The sequence below is a fragment of the Setaria viridis genome, chromosome 1 (assembly GCF_005286985.2).
Source record: "Setaria viridis chromosome 1, Setaria_viridis_v4.0, whole genome shotgun sequence".
Lineage (NCBI taxonomy): Eukaryota > Viridiplantae > Streptophyta > Magnoliopsida > Poales > Poaceae > Setaria > Setaria viridis.
Genome location: NC_048263.2, coordinates 37,449,740 through 37,461,753, shown reverse-complemented (window position 1 = coordinate 37,461,753; position 12,014 = coordinate 37,449,740). Strand labels below are relative to the sequence as shown.

At 41.2% G+C, this 12,014-nt stretch overlaps 2 protein-coding genes across 4 annotated transcripts; one reads left to right on the top strand and one right to left on the bottom strand.

Annotated features, from left to right (window-relative positions):
- Positions 1–1,454: 1,454 nt before the first annotated feature.
- On the bottom strand, positions 1,455–7,328 carry LOC117838058 (pumilio homolog 23). Of its 2 annotated transcripts, XM_034717933.2 has the most exons (11): positions 7,176–7,328; positions 6,572–6,932; positions 6,074–6,437; positions 5,703–6,008; positions 5,454–5,618; positions 5,100–5,243; positions 4,421–4,540; positions 4,153–4,332; positions 3,595–3,743; positions 2,296–2,478; positions 1,455–2,170 (listed from the first exon to the last, which is right to left on the bottom strand). In XM_034717933.2, exons 2-11 carry the CDS (start codon positions 6,898–6,900, stop codon positions 1,600–1,602), a joined length of 2,511 nt encoding a protein of 836 aa, XP_034573824.1. In that variant the 5' UTR covers positions 6,901–6,932; positions 7,176–7,328; the 3' UTR covers positions 1,455–1,599. The 2 variants fall into 2 exon arrangements, with proteins under 2 accessions (XP_034573824.1, XP_034573831.1); XM_034717940.2 differs by lacking the exon at positions 7,176–7,328 and having other exon boundaries at positions 6,074–6,265; positions 6,572–6,707.
- Positions 7,329–7,597: 269 nt separating this feature from the next.
- LOC117838074 (RINT1-like protein MAG2) lies at positions 7,598–12,014 on the top strand. Of its 2 annotated transcripts, none has more exons than XM_034717951.2 (4): positions 7,598–7,995; positions 8,085–8,189; positions 9,782–9,879; positions 9,961–12,014. In XM_034717951.2, exons 1-4 carry the CDS (start codon positions 7,707–7,709, stop codon positions 11,830–11,832), a joined length of 2,364 nt encoding a protein of 787 aa, XP_034573842.1. In that variant the 5' UTR covers positions 7,598–7,706; the 3' UTR covers positions 11,833–12,014. The 2 variants fall into 2 exon arrangements, with proteins under 2 accessions (XP_034573842.1, XP_034573850.1); XM_034717959.2 differs by having other exon boundaries at positions 7,980–7,995; positions 9,768–9,879.

Below are 12,014 nucleotides of genomic sequence, written 5' to 3'. Positions count from 1 at the left end.
GATTCAACGGGAGTGTAATTCTGTTTCTGTACATTTTTTTCTTCCAGTTCTGTTTCTACTTTTTGATGTCTGCTACTAGTATTTGGCAACGAAGTTCTTAGCAGCTCTCACGTCTGCAATCGCTTCGTTCCGTATTTTCGCGATTGCCTTGGTAACAAATCGAAGAGTCGATTTTTACTGTACTACTGCTCATGTTCATCTGTCACGTACCATGCCACACGATTTAGCGCGTGAGCATGCGCATGCCATGTCACTTGTCACACGAAAAGCTGATACACCACATGGAACAGTTAGAGGCACTGACAATGTCGGTTCCAAAAAAAAGTTTATTGATGAATTCGCCTGTGTCACTTAGGTCACCGTACTCTTAAAATGCATATCTAGCTCCCTAAATTTGAGCTCGGGTGTCATTTAGGTTCTTATAATCTCAAAATGCAGATCTTACTCTCTAATCTTAGCTTCGGGTGTCATATAGGTCCCTAAACTTTTCAAATGCAGTGTAATCCTATTAATAGAACATGATAAGATCAAATTCTATACAAGCTATTACTTTCATTGACACATTTCCTGACTTGTTTTATTGCCCCTTCAGCTTCTCCCAATATTCATCCTATCATTTATCTTATAAATCACCGATTTTAGTTTAGTAAGTTCAACTACGAGTTATTCAAATTTGATCATTTCAAAGAATAATAGAGCACGCCTATTATGCGCACCTAGCAAGTTAAGATATTGCCTTCGAAGTAAAATATCATCAATCTTTATGGATTCAGCACATCAATAGTCTCCACACACGTTGAGCTGAAATTCACTTTATTTGATTATAATTAAATTATATCTGTGTAAAAATAAATTTTTATCAATTCAATTGAGATCACAATGCTTCTAGAGAAATATGGACCTAGATGACATCCGAAGTCAAATTTAGGAAGCTAGATATGCATTCTGAGAGTATATGACCTAATGACACCCGAACCCAAGTTTAGAGAGCTAGATATGCATTTTGAAAGTATGGGGAGCTTAATGACACAGGCGGACAAGTTGAAGAACCGACCATGCACTTTACTCTTCATCTATCATAGTATGAACTAAACTCGTGACTTGTTAACTCGTTGCCTTTTCTTTGGAAAAAAAGAGAGTCGAGCTAGCGTTTCAGCTCGCTAAGAAAACGAGCTGGCTGACGAACTAAACGAGCTCAGGCACAAACCTAAAACCCCACAAACCGCAGCAGGCCAGTAGCCCAACAACGCCTTAAGGCCTGGCCCAAACAAGGCCGAAAACTCAGCTATATGAAATTATGAACTCAGCTAAGCCTAGCGCGAGAGAGAAAGGAGGCCAATACAAGTAACAGGAAAATCTTGACTAGCACCTTTGTACACGTTCTGTAGGTTCAGTGCACTAACGTATCAAACAAACCTTCCTGTAACAAAAGAAACCGGTCTCGAGACACCGTATAAGAACTCATTTTACCGAGGCAAACCATCTCACATTCTCACGTGTTACAAGGTTCGACCAGGTATATTAAGCCTCATGGCTTGCAATACATGGGGGGAAATGACAAACAAAATTGCTGCCTACACAGTCTGGGACTGGGAGGGATTAGCTCTTTGACATTTCGGGCTTCAGCAATTTGCGGACCTCGGCCGCAGTCAGCTTCTCCTTACCAGCCAGATCAGCAAGCTCCGCGATGGACCGTTTCGGTTTGCCAGTGTTCTTGACAAACGGCATGCTAGAACTACTACCTTGACCAAACCTCTTGCCGTCTGGTTTACCAGAAGTGGGCCATTGATGTTTTTGTTTCTTCAGGCTTGGCTTATCTGAGAGGAAACCTGGTGATTTCCTCTTGCCAGAATCCTTCAAGAATGCCATGCTGGTGCCTTCCCTTGCAAGTTTCTTGCTGCTAAATTCTTTCTCAGAAGTTGACTTGGCAGATTTTGGCCTCTTACTGTTTCCTGTCTGAGAGAAATCTGGTTTGTTGTAGCTGGCATCCTCAGTAATTTTGTCAGACTTCCCCTGCTTACGTTTCTTTGAGGGACTTTGAGAAAGGAACTTTTCTTCGAAAGTTTGCGCAACAGATTTACTATTAGAACCAAATTCCACCTCAAATTGTCTGAGAGTTGTTTCTTTTGAAGTTTGACTAGCCCTCCACTGCTCAGGTCGCCTAGCATATCTGTGATGAAAAGGACACAACATTGGTTAGCATGATCAACGGACCAGATAATTTTTTATATATATTGCACTGATAGCATAGAATATTTGACAAAATACATTAGAGGACATTGGTTATTTGATTACCTATCAACATCAAGCTTCTTTAGCAAGTGGAACCCGTGTCTTGTTTTAGATAGTTCAGATTGCGCAGCCAGCAGCTCTGCCACTATAGCCTCCTTGTGAGAAAAGTTACTGGCAGTAAAGCACTTCTCTACTAAGAATGAGCCAGAAGGGTTCATAGCAATCTCTCCATAATGACCTTGCAACCTGCCACATAATACATACTGGTCAACAAGAAGACTAGTCTAGAAAACATCACAATAAGCAAAGTCTGGCTTTTCATTCAACACACTGCCAGTGCCAAAAACAGCTGTTCATAAGCAGTAAAACGGACTTAAATAAATGAAATAATTCACTGTAGTCAGATGCCAAGGTACTTTAGCTTAATAAATAGCAAACATGGACTCCACGCAAATGTTAAGTAACAGTACCAATTATCTAACACAGCACAAATAATTGCACACCATTAAGAAGATTGCAGGTCTGCACACCAACCTTTTTATATGTAGGCATGTAGCCAATCTAAAGTCCATTTCTGCCAGCCCTATATGTAGCCAATTTAAAGTTCCACGTTAACCTAATTGATGAAGGCTTTGGTGGTCACACCCTAATGCAGCCTACGCATCTTCCCCACTGTACTATACTGTTGCAGACCTCCATTCATGGCAGTTCGTACAGAAAATGCACAGACAAAAAAAGCTACTGGCCATGTGTATAAAAGATTTTTATTAGTCAAATTTTTTCAAATGTGAGTTCGGATGCGTTCAAGCAGCACAGCTTTAAAGTTTTTATCAGGTTATGATAGCATTCAATGAAAACAATATTTGCCTAAAACTGATATTTAGCGACTCTAATGATGAGATTTTGAGTTTTGCGAGGCATAAGCTATAAGTAATTTCTATAGAGCACATTTGAGTTTTACGAAATAACTTTCTTATTCTTTTCTTATCCTAGTCTTCTTGAACAAAGCATTCAACCAACCTTTTGTAGTTTTATTACTGTCCCTACATGATGATTGCTGCTCAAAAGAGAAAAGGAAATATTATAGCACTATTCATGCACCTTAAACATTTACTTAACTAATGAAATATGCATATATGTTTCCCGTCCCGACCAGGGTTCGAAGCATGGCACCTTCTTAGAACAAAGCCCGGAGGGAGTCTCCTCCCGTGGTCAAGTTTTTTTTAAAAAAAATGCATATATGTTATGTTATGCAATGCATAAACAAATCATATGAAGTTGATCAATGATCACGATATCTGAACACACTTTAGAAAAATCAAAAAATGGTCTCTGAATAAATTAGGGGATGTTGAGGCTTACTTTCCAAATACTTTAAATTTTCGCTTTGCAGTGGCACTTGAACCTAGAAAAGCCTCAAGAACACGGCTACCTCCCGAGTCCTTAGAAATTTGGAGGATCTGATCATCCTCCATAGCCAGCAAGCTTGCAACATAAGGTCGAATATATTGCTGCGCAAAGGAATGCAGGAGTAAGGTTTTAGCCATCTAGGTCTTGCAATAATTTTAGGGAAAATATGATAGCAATTTGGTTAAGATGTCAGAGGGATAAGAGCCAAAAGATAATAGACTACTAGATCTGTATTGCTATATAATTGTTCAAGAAATAAAGTACCGACTACACAAGGTCAGAGAGATGGTCAAAGTGATTGAAAGATGACAATATTACAGCAACATATATGCCAAAGCTAGGGGTAAAAAAACTGAACTAGCAAATGAGCCCAAAAAAACAATTTGAAAATAGGAAAAACAATGAGCAGTCAGCAGCAGTCACTATAAACTATAGATTTATTGCTGCCATGTGGCAGTGAAGTGGTGAGGAATGGGGTTTAAAAAAGAACGCAACAACTTTTCAACATACATGTGGGTATTGAAAAATTGATTGCAGCATCAAGCAACCCAAAACACTCATCTTTGCACCAAGAGGCCATTTCCAATAAGATCTCTCTCGTAGGTAGTTCTCAAGAAACAGCATATGCGCAACAATGCTATCAGGAGACTCAGAATCTGAACTTAATGCCGCAGAAAGAGCTTGAGAACTCTGCAGTTCATAACAGAGAAATCAGACATATTTAGTGAGAACCTGTCTCAAATAATGATGCAGAAACCAAAAGTTCATAAATGAAGACCTCAAGGCGATAAGTTTCAAGCCGCTGGCATGCCGCTAAGATGGAAGCTACAACTCCTGTTTTACCTAGCTCGAGCAATTCCTTAATTTTTGAACCAAGTTCCTCCCATATTTGGCTCATCTGAGAGAAAAAAAGGTATTATAAAAATGAGATAAAGAAAATATCAGATTGGAAAATAATATCCAATAGGAACAAGAAATGTAAACAAGTCAAAAGAAATTATTTAAACCACAAATCTAATCAATACATAAATTCAGCACACACAATGACACATGCACATAAATAAGTTATCTATCCCCTCCAAGATGAGTAGTACAGAAGTTACAATCAAGAAATTCTAGAACAGATTATTGCAAAAAAGGATATGCTCAGACACGAACTTGTACACAATGAGCGAATGCGATAATGCATGTTAGAACCAGATGCATGCTTGAACGGTGCATGTTGCATGTTCAGTATCAACAGTCAAGATCTAATATTAACCAGTCATGCTATCCAAGCAAGCAGATACGTTACAATGTCTTCCAATATTTCAACATGACGTAATAATTTACAAATTGTAGACAAACTCGATGCCGCGGTGCAATGTGAATAGAGAATAGATCATTTATGTCAGTACAGAAGATTAGTTTGCTGAAAGAACATTTGGTTATATTACTAGCTGCACAAGTCTGTATACCTGATCAGAGGTTTTTGCTGATGATATCAAAGCTTGCACCACATAATTGCCACAGTGGTGAGATGAGATTGGAAATAATGCACTCTTAAGAGTACCTAAAAGCATACCATTGCGCAATTCGTCTGGGGCAACCTCCACAATCACCTGCGAGGCATTATCAACTAATGAGTATTATTCTGCATACCAAATCGCATCATGATCAGGTTTTGCCACCACTCCCTAATTATTTAAGTTACTCCGCACAAATAAAGATAAAACAGAAGGCAAGAAAGACAAGAATGATGCAGACAATAACTCAATAAGTCTTCAGTATAGGCGGATGCAAGAACTATATGAAAAATCTCAAAAGAATACCTCTAAGAGATGGCTATAAGCACTTTCTTCAAGTAATGTAACAATCTCCTCCTTTTTTTCACTGTAATCTCTCATCTCTACAGTACCATCTTCATCATAACCAAAAAGAATTGATATTATGTGACGCAACTCATTATCATCACCGCATGATAATTTCAGTGCAGTCTGCAGAAGTGCAGAATGATATGTTAAGATAGAGACCCAGTAAGCGAAATCCAGAACAATATTCAGTGGAATGTAAACACTAACCTGTAAAACAAGGCTACTATTCTTGTCAATTCGTAAAGTTGCAATGTCAGCTTTTGCATTATGTAGCATTTCTCTGATAAAAGACTTAAAAATGTCTGAGAAACCATTTTCAAAATTGTTTGGACCATGTCCACCAGATTGATTTGTACCACAACTCAACCGCTCAGCTAGAACAGCAGATCTCTTAGTAGTGTGGAAGTCTTGCAGTGACTCTAATGGAACTCCCTTACAAAGACAAAGCAGGGTGCGAAGAACATGTGATCCATAGCAGCTGGACATCACATTAGCAGCATCTGCAGCAATAACCTGAATCGACGACTTAAATATGAGTTCCATTGCAAGAAAATATATTGCCAATAAAAAAATAGTACCTTGCATATCTTATTCAGTATCTCTTCTATCATGGTCCTGGAGGCCTGATCTTCAAGATGTGTTGCAAGTGACTTGAGAGCCGCTTCCGCCACATGTGACCCATTTTTATCCATAGCAATTACCGGAAAAGACCCAATGCAATTGCGGAGGAATGTGCATACCTGCTCCAACTCACAGCCTTCTACAAGAACCTGCAAGGTGTGGCTTATAACAGCATCAGTAGCGAGTTCAAGCTCTTTCCCTCTTGTTTCTTCCAAGGCATTAGCGCATATAGTCGAGCGCTCATCCAAATCAATCTCCTTGTTATCAAAGAGATTTGAGATCTCCATAAAGTATTTTGCAGTTTCAGGATCAACTCTTTTCCTACAAATTGTTGAGCATCAGAAAAGATGCCTCTTAGCACTTAAGTACCTTCATACATAAACATTACGCCACCATCTTTAAAATTAAAAGGAATAGGTAAGTTCAGAAAGCAAGAACAGACAAAGGAGTCATACCTAAGAACATTTTGTACTGGCTTTGTTGTGTTGGAGGACGGCAGTTTATCCTGATTCCTGGGATTCATCACTGCAGAGCTTCCTGAACGGTGGTCCTTCCCTCGCCCTTTCCCTTTCTTCCCATCATCGCTCCTCTGCTTCTTATCCTTTCCATGCTGAGGTTTCCCTACAGAAGGCCCTTTACTCGAACCATGTCCCCCTTTCCGGGGCTTCTCGCTCTTATCCTTTCTTCCCCTCTTCTTGTGTGAGCTATCATCTGAATCTCCACCTATCAAGCCGTTTTGTCTGCTGCCCTTGGGTCTAATTGCCCTCGACCCAACAGAAACCATTGTTCATGAACACTTTACAGCAACTGATTATTCTGAAACGAGACACATGCGAAGCAGAATCAGCACTCTGAAAGTAGCAACAGCCCTAGCGAAAGGGGCCGCATACAGCACTCAGGTATAGAACATGGGTATACACATCTACACTCGATAACTTTTGCCAAAAAAAAAAGTTTAGCAGGTAAATACATGCTCAGATGCGAATACAAATAGCGTACATCAGGGTTTTGGGTGTTTTATTTCGCACAGCAGGAAGGAAAGGGAATAGGCGGGCATACCTGTCTGATGTTCGTCGGCGGTGAAGCGCCCCCGACGAAGACCTGCCCAAGGGTGGCCGCTCGCCCTGTCGTCGCCGACTCGCCGCCGCCAGGAAAGAAAGGGCGAGAGTGGTGTGGAGCGGAGAAAGGAAAATGAAAGCAGCGGAGGAAAGGAGGAGGAACGCGCACTCTGGGCCGTAAGGCAGCGGAGCTCAGCCCATGGACTAAAAGGCCCGTATATTATCTGGATCCACCACAGATGTAAAATATTTAGGCCCACCACACACCCCACACACACAGTCGGTCCATACGAAAAATAATCCATTAGGCCCAAGCTCCATATTTTTCTCTTTGTTTTTTTTTATTTCACGAGCAAAAGGCCCAACCTGTCGAAACTCGCATCAACCGTTACCCGCTAAAATTAACGGCAGCGATTAGAGCAGTAAAAGACCATCTTGCCGATCGTCTTCTTCCCCAGGTCAGCTGTTCCCCCATCTACACTCCTCCTGAATCCTGATCCAAACCCTAAGCCGTGGTGTGATCCGTTCCGCCATGGAAGCGACAGCTCCACCTCCTCCGCTCCAGCTCCTCCCAGACTTCAACCCAGGGGTCCGGTGCTTCCTCGACGCCCGATTCCGCTCGGCGGTCGACCTCGCCACGGCCGCCGACGTCGAGGCCGAGATCCGCGGGCGCTGCGCGGAGCTCGAAGCCTTAGTCTCCGACCTGTCCGTACGCATATACGAAGCTGCTGCTGCGTATTCGTCTTGCCGCGAGGCTGCTGGTTCGGCCCTTCGTGGCGTTCGCGGCGGGCTTGGTGCCCTCAAAGCCTCCATCTCCACAGGTATCTCCAACACACACTCACGAGGTTCTCAAATTGAGGGCGTACCAAGTAGATTGCTTCTGTAATTCCGTGGTATCCTGCGATTTTAGGGGCTGGAGAAGAGGTGGAGGTGGGAACGGAGCAGATGCAGTTTGAGCAACTCCCTGCTCTAGCCTCCGAGGTGGCGAGAGTGGAGATGGTCAGAGAGTATGCCGGTGAGTATAGTAGTTCTGCAAAGTAGATTCCTACTATGCTCAAGATTTTGGATCACTATCTCCACGCTGCTAGTTTTCCTCATTGAGGTAATATGCCATTAGGCATTAGAGTATGTGCTATGAACATATGATGGACAAGTCTAGTATGTGTTCCGTCCAATATCTGCTTGCTTAACAATGAGCTGTGGATTAAACCTTGTTAGGTGTATAAGAGGAAACTGAACTTATCCATGATGATGAAATTGACAGATGTTTAATTATGAAATTTATGTTGATATGATGTTCAAGTGTGGATCTGGATTACTTTTAGCAGTGCACTCTTATGACTATTGTGGGAGCAGGTTGGTGTTGGACTGTTGGTGATAGAAGTTGCTGTTTGGTTTGTTGGGTATAGATCTTGCCTGATACAGCTTGGAAGGATGAGGATATGTGTCCTGGGGCTAACTCAATCAATTGGCACTGGATCTGGTCGCTCCCAAATGGGGGCTTAACTTGAACATGTGGATATATTTTGCCTTTCTTCTTGTAAGAAACTGGAAATGATGGGGGACATTACATTGTGGTGTCCACTTAGCAACAGGTTTCTAGATTCACAACTCATGACTAGCTAGTAGTCCTTCTCTAGGTATTCTGGGTACAACTGCAATAATCAATGAGTTTTCACCAATAATAGTATTGAAACAAGAATATTCATTCTTTTCTCCTAACATCTCACATCTTCAACACTACCCTTGTTGTGTATCTGGTCATTTCTTATCTTATTTTCTCTATGGGTGGGGCATTGGATGTTCTGGTGTGGTAATGCCCACGCCAGTTGGACTGGATAAATTGAATTTTACATTGGAAACTTTACACAGTAGGTTTTTGTTAAGAAAAATCTACCGTGCAAACTTTGTGAACTGATTTCACATTTTGACATACTGGCAGTTCATAGTCATGCCCAGAGTTCATCGGTATTATCTGTTTGCTAAAAGAATGTCGCGTTTTGCGCTTTTGGCAACTGGTATTGCAATAACAAAAGCAAATTGGATTCTATCTCCATCATAGTGGCTAGGTAAAAATGTTGGCTTGGCAAGCCAATGACAACCCTTGTCCTTTATTAGTGCTTTGGACCAGCTATATTGAAACAGCATGTGCGGAGTTTGTTGACAATTGGTAGATTTTTAGTTGTTTGGGTGTGTTTCAGCATCTTATTTATTGCATGTTAATCCTAAACAAACAATCTGAAATTGTTGCAGTCTCTGTCTCTCATGTTCATTCTTTCTTGCTAGCTCCAACTAAACCTTAAAGATAATTGGTATAAGCTATTGTATTAATTTAATTATACAATTACAATGGCATGAAATTGTGGAGAAGAAGAATCTTGGACTTGTATGAAGATAATTAATTTAATAATTTGAACTAATCGAACCAAACTCCTACATATTCCATGTATTCCACTAGGTATTGGATGTTTATCAATCATGACAATCTGCTATCTATATTTCCATGCCCTTCTCTTGACTTACTTCTTATTTTTCACTAAGTTACTATAGTACTTTATTTTTAACTTTGCAACTGGTGTGTTGTTAACGGTAGGTTATCCTATACAGAAATGGCTCTAAAGCTTGACAGTTTGGTGGGTGATGTAGAAGATGCCGTCTCTTCTTCTGTTACAGGAAAACTTAAATCTGTTAGAGACAATTCAGAGGTATGGATCTTGTCATATTGTCATTCTTGGGACTGTCATCTTGACAACTGCTAATTTTTGCATTGCCTATATTTTTCCCAGAAAACACATCATGTCACGATTGGATATCTTAAAAACATAGAAGACCTTTTAGCTTTGGTAACCGCGACTAGACCACAATGGACTCATCTTCTATCTGCTGTGGATCACAGAGTGGACCGATCTTTAGCTATATTAAGACCACAAGCCATTGTTGATCATCGAGCTCTTCTGTCATCCCTTGGCTGGCCTCCTTCACTCTCTGGCTCAAAATTTTCAAGTATTGATTCAGGGAAACAAGCAGAGATTGTGAACCCATTGTTTTCAATGGCTGGTGACCTTAAGAGCAAGTATTCTGAGAGCTTTCTTTCACTATGCAACTTGCAGGAACTGCAGAAACGCAGAAAAGCTCGACAACTGAAAGGGCATAATGTGGGCAATCAACTACGTCAACCATTATGGGTAATTGAAGAGCTTGTAAATCCAATATCTACAGCAGCACAACACCATTTCTCAAAATGGAATGACAAGCCAGAATTTGTTTTTGCTCTTGCTTATAAGATAATTAGAGATTTTGTTGATTCGATGGATGAGATTCTGCAGCCCCTTGTGGATATGGCCAAACTTATTGGGTATAGTTGCAGAGAGGAGTGGATTTCAGGAATTGTCATTGCATTGTCTACATATTTGGCAAAAGAGATATTTCCTAAGCAGATCGAGCTTCTTCAAGAAAGTAACTCAAGTGATACAGGCTGCACGCCGTATCAAGCTAGAGTCTCATGGCTCAGCCTTGTTGACCTGATGATATCTTTTGACAAGCGAACTCAAGATTTAATCTCAGGTACAGGACTGCTACTTACGGTAAAGGATGATGACAATTGGCAGAGGATCTCAGTCCTCTCTGTCTTCTGTGATCGACCAGATTGGCTTGAAGTGTGGGCAGAGATTGAGAGACAGGAGGCTCTTGATAAACTGAAATCAGCAATGGAGTCGGAGAAAAATTGGAGTGCAAGGATTGAGGGAACAATGCTTGAGTACGGATCAGATGATTACAAGTCTCCAGCAATCACCACTGCTGTTCAGCAGAGTTTGTCTTTGCTGATTGATCGTGCCCGTCCTATCCCAAGCATTACACTTAAGGCAGGATTCATTAGGATGTCTGCTTCACCCATTATATCAGAATTCCATGGTTACATGCTCCGGAGGTGTCAAGAAGCAGAGGGGCTAACTGCTCTGGCAGATGATAATGCTCTGCTCAAGGTATCACATTCCATCAATGCTGCTCGATACTTCGAATCCACATTGACAGAATGGGGTGAGGATGTTTTCTTCCTTGAGATGGAAAATTTATCTGTAAATGGTGAGGGTGGGTGTATCTTTCAGCAAGAGATAAATCATCTGAAAGAGTTCAGAGTGGAATGGGTTGATAAGATTACCACTGTCCTTTTGCGTGCATTTGATTCACGTTCTCGTGATTATCTGAAAAACAAGAGGCAGTGGCTGGAGAAATCAGAGGGGCCTGCTGTATCCAGAGCCTTCATAGAATCTTTAGACTACATGCAAGGGCAGCTATCTAAACTGGAAGGTGGCCTAAATGCCCTTGACTTTGTGACCGTATGGAGAAGTGTTGCATGTGGGGTAGACCAGCTGCTTTTCGCCGGCATTTTCACAGGCGGTACAAAGATTAGCAATGGTGGAGTAGAAAGGCTTCAGGGCGACCTGAGCGTTTTATTTGCTGTATTTTCAGCGTGGTGTCTAAGGCCCGAAAGCTTCTTCCCAAGACTGTCCGAGGGACTGAGGTTACTGAAGGTTGACGAGCAGCAGCTAAGAGATGGCGTGTTTACAGATAAGAATTGGCTGAGGGAATATGGTATTAGGCATCTGACAGCTGCTGACTCTGAGAGGATAATAAAAAATCGGGTGTATGAGGCATGATAGTAGTTCGTAACTAACATGAGTCTGTAACGGTGAAAAAGGAATTACCAAATTTAAAAGAGTTTACACTGTATTACTTCATACAGATTTGTACCTTCTCATCAACTGATCTATTCGTAGATTGGTGTAATAAGGTACCCTATTAAAAAAATATATACGGAGACAGATGATTTTTTTTGGCA

Coding starts and splice junctions, on each gene's coding strand:
- LOC117838074 (XM_034717951.2), top strand. CDS start 7,707: ATGGAAGCGACAGCTCCACCTCCTCCGCTCCAGCTCCTCCCAGACTTC. Junction 7,996..8,084: donor CAAAGCCTCCATCTCCACAG/GTATCTCCAACA, acceptor CTGCGATTTTAG/GGGCTGGAGAAGAGGTGGAG. Junction 9,880..9,960: donor CTGTTAGAGACAATTCAGAG/GTATGGATCTTG, acceptor TATTTTTCCCAG/AAAACACATCATGTCACGAT.
- LOC117838058 (XM_034717933.2), bottom strand. CDS start 6,900: ATGGTTTCTGTTGGGTCGAGGGCAATTAGACCCAAGGGCAGCAGACAA. Junction 4,541..5,099: donor CAGCAAAAACCTCTGATCAG/GTATACAGACTT, acceptor TTTTTCTCTCAG/ATGAGCCAAATATGGGAGGA. Junction 2,479..3,594: donor AAATTTAAAGTATTTGGAAA/GTAAGCCTCAAC, acceptor ATTATGTGGCAG/GTTGCAAGGTCATTATGGAG.